The 7,749-nt window shown below is 42.6% G+C and overlaps 1 protein-coding gene and 1 pseudogene across 8 annotated transcripts in view; both read left to right on the top strand.

The window, feature by feature from the left end:
- LOC105531183 overlaps positions 1-4,441 on the top strand; it is a 5,492-nt pseudogene extending 1,051 nt beyond the window's left edge.
- The window catches only part of LOC105531161 (60S ribosomal protein L17), an 8,270-nt gene continuing 4,425 nt past the window's right edge, over positions 3,905-7,749 (top strand). The window contains exons 1-7 of one of the 8 annotated variants that reach the window (XM_011969005.1): positions 3,905-4,315; positions 4,746-4,829; positions 4,987-5,039; positions 5,128-5,168; positions 5,934-6,068; positions 6,313-6,411; positions 7,290-7,481. In XM_011969005.1, coding sequence (XP_011824395.1) covers positions 5,000-5,039; positions 5,128-5,168; positions 5,934-6,068; positions 6,313-6,411; positions 7,290-7,481 — 507 coding nt within the window. In that variant the 5' untranslated portion in view covers positions 3,905-4,315; positions 4,746-4,829; positions 4,987-4,999. Of the gene's footprint in view, positions 4,333-4,745; positions 5,040-5,127; positions 5,169-5,933; positions 6,069-6,312; positions 6,412-7,289; positions 7,482-7,749 lie in introns of all 8 variants that reach the window. The other 7 variants (XM_011969004.1, XM_011969006.1, XM_011969002.1 and 4 more) reach the window with 7 other exon arrangements.

Genomic DNA, 7,749 nt, shown 5'->3' with positions numbered 1-7,749 from the left:
AAAAAAAAAAAAGACATACTGCAACTACAAGCTGAACAGAATTAAGAAAGCCTTGAAGACTACAGAAAGTGTCAACAAGCAGACAGACAAACTGAAGGAGTTTTATGGACAAGCGTTATGCCGTTTGGAATGCTATGATGAATGCTTAGCAGTATACACAGATCTCACCTGAAACTCCCAAGATGATTATGATGAGGAAAGGAAAATAAACCTTTCAGCAGTTGTTACTCCCCAAAGCAATTGGGGAAAAGTTCCAGAGAACTTGGGCCTCCAAGAAGGCACACATGAGCTGTGCTACAACACTGCACGTGCGCTGATTGGACAAGGCCAGCTGAACCAGGCCATGAAAATCCTACAAAAAGCTGAAGATCTTTGCCGCTGTTCATTATCAGAAGACTCTGATGGGACTGAGGAAGACCCACAGGCAGGACTGGCCATCATTCATTGTCAGATGGCCTATATTCTGCAGCTTTGGGGTCGAACAGAGGAGGCTTTGCAACTTTACAGTCAAATAATAAAACTGAAACCAACAGATGTGGGATTACTAGCTGTAATTGCAAATAACATTATTACCATTAACACGGACCAAAACATCTTTGACTCCAAGAAGAAGGTGAAATTAATCAATGCAGAAAGAGTGGAGTTTGAGCTTTCCAAGAAACAACTACAAGCTATAGAATTTAACAATGCTTTACTTGCTATGTACACAAGCCAGGCCAATTAATGTCACAAAATATCCACCAGTTTATAGTCCCAAAGTCCCGAGCATCTCCCACCTGTGTTAATCCAAGCTGCCCAGGTTTGCCTGGAAAGCAGCACACAAAAACAATAGAGCTGCTTCAGGAATTTTCAGATCAACATCCAGAAATGCAGCTGAAATGAAGCTGATCATGGCACAGCTGAAAATTTCTCAAGGTAATATTTCTAAGCTTGTGTAATATTGAGAAGCATAGAGGAGTTAGAGCAGAAACCAGGCGTGGTGTCTGTATTCGTAATCATGTATCGCCATGAAGAAGAGATTGATATTGCCATTGAGGTCTTCACACAAACTATTCAGTGGTGTCAAAACCATTGGCCCAAATCTCCTGCTCATTTGTCCTTGATGAAAGAAGCTGCAAACTTCAAACTCAAATATAAACAGAAGAAGGAGGCAATTAGTGACCTAGAATAGCAATAGAAACAAAATCCAAAAGATTTTTACACCCTGGCACAGCCTATTTCTGCTTACTCACTTGTAGATCCAGAGAAAGACAGAGCTCTTTGTGAACACTTGTCATTATCAGAAAGTATGTCTCTAAAAGTAGATGTCAAGGCTCTTGAAAATTCTCCTGGTGCTACATACATTTGGAAGAAGGGTGGAAAAGTTACTGGAGATGGTCAACGAAAGGGGCAAGAGTGGGGAAATTTGAAAAAGAGAAAAAGACGGGAAAATTGCCTAAGAATTATGATGCAAAAGTTACCCCAGATGCAGAAAGATGGCTACCAAAGCAAGAACATTCTTATTACGAGGGAAGAAAGAAGGGTAAAAGTAAGGATTAGATTGGAAAGGGGACCCAGGGAGCAACTGCAGGAACTTCATCAGAACTGGATGCCAGAAAAACTGTGAGCAGCCCACCCACCTCCCCAAGACCTGGCAGTGCAGCGACACTATCTGCCTCTACAAGTAACATCATACTCCCAAGACACAGAAACCTGCAGGGGCTCCAGCAACAAAAAAGAAACAGCAACAGAAAAAGAAGAAAGGTGGAAAAGGTAACTGGTGATGAGAATATTCTTGTTGCAGGCTGTTTTTTAAACTAGTCTCAGGAATATAATTTTAAACTAGTCTAGGAATGTAATAAAGGTAACACACCAAGAAGAAGAAGAAAAAAAAAAGAGGCTGCAGTGCGCTATGAATGAACCACCACACTCCAGCCTGGGCAACAGAGAGAGATTCCATCTAAAACAAAAAGTTCATTTAAGTTTTATAGGAAAATCACTGAAGGTTCAAAAGACAAACTATTCACTCAAAAGGAAATGATCTCACAAGGCTTAAATGTCTTCTAATCTAATCCAATGCTGGCTGACAGAATCAAATGTGGTGTGACTATTTTTAATTATAGGCTTGATTTCTCCCTAAAATCAGAGAAAATAGGGTTGGAGTCCATATGGGAAGGAGAAAGAAGGGATAAAAGATGAGGAAGGCAAAGGCCAGATCACGGAAGGCTCTTATATCATCCCCAAATATTTGGAACAGGGGCCACAGGAAAAAAAAAAAGGAACCCCAAAAAATGACATGATCATTCTGACAGTCATTTTAGAAAAATGACTCTGTCAGGGCCAGGAGTGGTGGCTCACGTCTGTAATCCCAGCACTTTGGGAGGCTCAGGTGGGCGGATCACATGAGGTTAGGAGTTCAAGACCAGCCTGGCCAACATGACAAAATCCCATCTCTGCTAAAAATACAAAAATTAGCTGGGCGTCACGGTGGGTGCCTGTAATCCCAGCTGCTTGGGAGGCTGAGGCATGAGAATCGCTTGAACCTGGAGGCGGAGGTTGCAGTGAGCTTAAATCACACCACTGCCCTCCAGCCTGGGGCCACAGAGTGAGACCTTGTCTCAAAAAAAAAAAAAAGAAAAAAAGAAAAATGACTGTCAGGAATATGGAGGATACATTAAAGTGCAGAAAAAAATAGGGCAAGAAGACCACTTAAGAGAATAATCGAGATTTTGTTAAATATTTGTATGTGCAAAGACAAGAAGAGGGGAGTCTCTCATCTTTCTGCTTTAAGATCCTAGGTGTATGGGGAAGTCACCAACCAAGGAAGGAAGAAACGCAGGGTCACCTAGGGATGCAGAGTTTGGTTGCAGAAGCCTGCCTTGGATCCCAGGGCTGCCACTCCCAGCTGTAGCACCTTGGGTTTGTGGGAGAGTTCCCTTTTTTTTTTTTTTTCCTTTTTAACACATTTTTTTTTTCTTTTTAACACATTGTAGCAGCCAGATCAACTTCATCATTTACAAAGGGTTGTCCTAAGGATTACTTGAGGAAATGCATGTAGAAACACTGAAAATACTGCCTGGAATCTAGTAAGCTTATAGAATCATTGTCTGTTGTTACTCTTGTCACCATGCGACATAAAAGAGGAACCCGGCTGGGGGATGGGGGGAAGATAAAGAGTTCTGTTTAAGGGCATGTTAGGTTTCAAATAACCTCAGGTCTTTAGGGACCTCCCAGAAAGGATGTCCAGGGAGTAGTTCGCTGTCAGGGTCTAGCTCAGGAGAAAGATGTGGGGCGGGGGTATTATCCGGGAGTTAGCATGCAGTTGAAAGCTCATGTGAGGGGAGGGAATTACCTAGGAAACATCAGGGAATCCAGCATCAGCAATGGAAGTGGAGTGGAGGGGAGAGACTTGGGGCTGAGGTCTCTGACATTGAGGTCAAGGAAGCAGGTGAGCCTAGCCTGGAATCTACTCTCCTGGAGTTTGAACTGCCTAGAGTGGTGGTGTCATGAAATAGAAGACCTAACAAAAGCTAAGTGCTTCACTGACTATGAGGGAATAACCAGAGAGGTGACCTGGGGAAGGAAAAAAGGGAAGAAAATGCCAACAGGTTTTCTCCTCCAGATGAAGATCTAGAAGCAGTGGGAAACAATGAGGACATTGAACCAAACCCTTCAGTTAGTGCATTTTTCACACAGGTTATAACAAAATTGATTGGATGACATTCCCATCCTGAGAATTTCCTGATCACCATAATTACGTCTCATCTTTTCATCTTTTTAATTGAACATTTACAAACCACTTTCAGGGGTACAGGGCCACATAATCAAACCTAATTAATGCCGACGAATAAATTAAATGTTTCTTTCATATCTAATAATACGTAGATGTCCTAGAACTACAACCCTGTTTTTAATTGACTGACATTTAAAGCCTGAAATTTTTATTTCTGTATTAAAAAAAGAGAACTTTGAGACAGTCCCTAAGGAGGCAATTCGTTTTCACACGTTTTAAAAACATATCCACACTCCCTTCCGCCTCCGCTCTCCTCCCTCCTCGGATCTCGTTTCCTCAGCTACGAATCTCGCGAGAAGTCAAGTTCTCATGAGTTCTCCCAGAACCCACCGCTCTTCCTCTTTCCCTAAGCGGCCTGAGGTGAGTGTTTCTCTTGTGTTGTTCCCGGGGCTCAATCCTCCTGCCATCGCCGCCATCCTGGCCTCGGGGGCGTCGGCCTCCAGGTCCCCGGGAGGAGAGCTCCCAGAGCTACTAAATCCTCGCTGGAGGCGGTGGTTTCTTATGCGGGGGGACGTGGCGGAGGGCCCAACTTTGGGATCCGGGGCCGGTCGGTCTTTGAGGTCCGCAGAGGGACGTGATGGGCGGGAATGGGACGACCGGGCTCCTTCACTGGTGGAGCCGCCTGTGGTGCGTGCGGACTCCGGAGATCCAGTGTCCAGTGGTGAGTGATGGCCGAATACGCGTCACATTTGTGGCCGCAACGAGGAAAAGTTTTGGGGGAAATAAAGTCGGGTGGAGGCTTTACACATTTCTACAAGAGTGCTGCGTACCGGAGGGTTCTTAACGTGGGTCATAGCCCGAAGGTGTTGGGCGAGACGGTACTACCTGCAGCCCTGACAGCAAAGGGGTTTCTGTAGAGCGGGAGGGAGGAGGTAGAGGGTTGTAGTTGAGTTGTGCCATGCGGATGCGTCGAGTCATTTTACGCCAGGAAGATCCAGCATTGGATTGAAACAGGCTGTATTTTCTTCCAAAGGGTAGACTGGATTGGTGAGGTCCGTGTGGCTACTTTTGTGGAAGTGCTGTAGTTACTGGCAGATAAAAGGGAAGAAAGCCCTGGGTGGAGGAAAGGATGGCTGCGATGATGGTATTTCTTAGGACACCTTTGGATTAATCATGAAAACAACTACTCTCTGAGCAGCTGTTCGAATCGTCTAATACTTATACTGAGTTACTGTAAGTACGTATTGACACAATTACACTGTACTTTCCTCCAGGTAATCTGTGAAAATGGTTCGCTATTCACTTGACCCGGAGAACCCCACGAAATGTAAGTGGACAGGAGATAGATACCTATTTCCTACTTGGGTGTTGGCATAAGATGCCAAAAATTAACCAAAACGTTTTTTATTTTCTAGCATGCAAATCGAGAGGTTCCAATCTTCGTGTTCACTTTAAGGTATGCGATTCATAGTTGTGATCCAACAGTTCCTCATGTTCCACTCAAAAAAGGTAGCTGCGGTGATGACTTTCTTAGGACACCTTTGGATTTACCGTGAAAATTAATAAATTCTGAGCAGCCACCTTATATTTAGGCATTGATCATCGGGGTGTAAGGATGTAGGGTTTGTGAAATTGAGTAGAAGTACCAGAAAGTCATTTGAAAACCTAGTGTGCAGACCACGATGGGAAATGTTAATGGTACTACATGATGATGGAATAAATGGAGTTTGGGGGTTTTGTCTAGCTTCAACGAAGTTTCCCTGGGTTTTAGTCACAAGGGCTTTTTTTGTTAGTTTGTTTTTTGTTTCTGAGATGGAGTCTTGCTTTGTTACCCAGATTGGAGTACAGTGGTACGATCTCGGCTCACTGCATCTTCCATCTCCTGGGTTCATGCAATTCTTCCTTAGCCTCCTGAGTAGCTAGGATTACAAGCATGCACCACCACGCCTGGCTAATTTTTGTGTTTTTAGTAGAGACAGGGTTTCACCATATTGGTCAGGCTGGTCTTGAACTCCTGACTTCACCCATCTCAGCCTCCCAAAGTGCTGGGATTACAGGTGTGAGCCACCACGCCTGGCCTAGTCACAAGTTTTTTTTAATTGCCTTGCCCCCAAAGAATAGAAATAACTTGACATTTTGAAAAGCCAAAAATTTCACATTTACTTTAAAAAGTAAACAATGCTTTGATCTAGTTAGCCAACACTTTATTCTTCACTCTTAGAACACTCGTGAAACTGCCCAGGCCATCAAGGGTATGCATATTCGAAAAGCCACGAAGTATCTGAAAGATGTCACTTTACAGAAACAGTGCGTACCATTCCGACGTTACAATGGTGGAGTTGGCAGGTGTGCCCAGGTGAGAATTCTTAGTTGCCATTTGAAGAGACAAAATTTAATGGAAAAGTGATGGGATAGGATAAGAATGGCTAAGATCTGTGCCGATAAACCTATTTCTGGTTGCTGTAATGACAGAGGACACCTTGGATTGATGGTGTAATAAACCATGTTCTAAGAAGCCATGATGTCGGATCAGATAGATTCATCTTGGCTGTAATGTTAATTTAAATCAAGGAAAATGACTAATCTCCATTTTCTTTCAGGCCAAGCAGTGGGGCTGGACACAAGGTCGGTGGCCCAAGAAGAGTGCTGAATTTTTGCTGCACATGCTTAAAAATGCAGAGAGTAATGCTGAACTTAAGGTACCCAAACCATTAATATCCTGTGCAACTTGGGTGGTTTAATTAATGTTGGCTGTTCAGATCTATGTCCTTGATTTTAAAATTTCTACCTCCAGTTTCCACGGAACTAAATTATTTCCTTTTTTTTTTTTTTTTTTTTTGAGTCCCTTTATGGCAGAATTCTGTTAAGATCCAGAAGCGTGCCTCTGTGGTCTCTTTAAGCCTAACATTTAGTATTTCTATTTTTCTGCTGTCTTTTTACACTGGAGGTACTTTACCAAGGGCTTTTAACCCTTTTTGTGCCATACACCTTTTTGGTAGTATGGTTAATTATCAAAGTTATTGCCTTGGCAGTGATTAATGTGGTTTGTGACCTGCCTTCATAAAGAGCCATGTTACATTTCGGAAAGAAATTGTTTAAAATTTCAACAAGTTTAAACAATGATAAACTTGTGTTGACAAAACACAAATTTCTCCATTTTGTATATTACCCATTAGCCTTTTGCACTTGAAGGTCTGGGCCAGAACTGAAATTAGTTTAGGTCTGTATTGCTCCAAACCTTGTAAGCCATGCTGAGAAATTCTGTTTATCATCAAGACTTTGAATTGGGTTCTGCCTTACCCCTCAGCTCTCCATTGTGTAACGATCTTTGGGAAGGCCACTCATAGACAATGTATTTAGCACACTTGAGTCTGGTGACAATTTAGACACAAAGGTGAAGGCAGACAGTTGCTTAAAAACATGCTGTTTGAAGAATAAAAGGATTGCCTTTCAGAAATGATTTCATTGAGGCAGGACTTTGGAACACGGCTGGGAATTCATATTTACCAAAGATAGTTTGTGGTGGTTTACTAATTAAGGATGTTCCTGGTTTCATTCTCCTTCCTTTCTTCCCAAGGGTTTAGATGTAGATTCTCTGGTCATCGAGCATATCCAAGTGAACAAAGCACCTAAGATGCGCCGACGAACCTACAGAGCTCATGGTCGCATTAACCCATACATGAGCTCTCCCTGCCACATTGAGATGATCCTTACTGAAAAGGAACAGATTGTTCCTAAACCGGAAGAGGAAGTTGCCCAGAAGAAAAAGGTAAATTAGTAGTTGCTCAGTTTTGTTTGTGATAGTAGAAAGATTTGTGGTTGCTGTGATGACTATCTTAGGACACCTTTGGAATAACTATGAAAGAAAACTATTCTGAGCAACCCTTTCACCTATCTTTTTTTGGCTTTTGTGAGTTTGTTTCTTGACTAATAATAAAGGGTAGTTTTATATTCAGTACATGAGGCCTGTATGATTATCTGCTGATGGCCCCACTTACATGTACATAGCCACTTCAAAACCTCTTTTTTTTTTTTTT

Source organism: Mandrillus leucophaeus, unplaced genomic scaffold (assembly GCF_000951045.1).
Source record: "Mandrillus leucophaeus isolate KB7577 unplaced genomic scaffold, Mleu.le_1.0 Scaffold87, whole genome shotgun sequence".
NCBI lineage: Eukaryota > Metazoa > Chordata > Mammalia > Primates > Cercopithecidae > Mandrillus > Mandrillus leucophaeus.
Note: the sequence above shows the minus strand (reverse complement) of the source record. Positions and strands in the feature narration are given on the sequence as shown.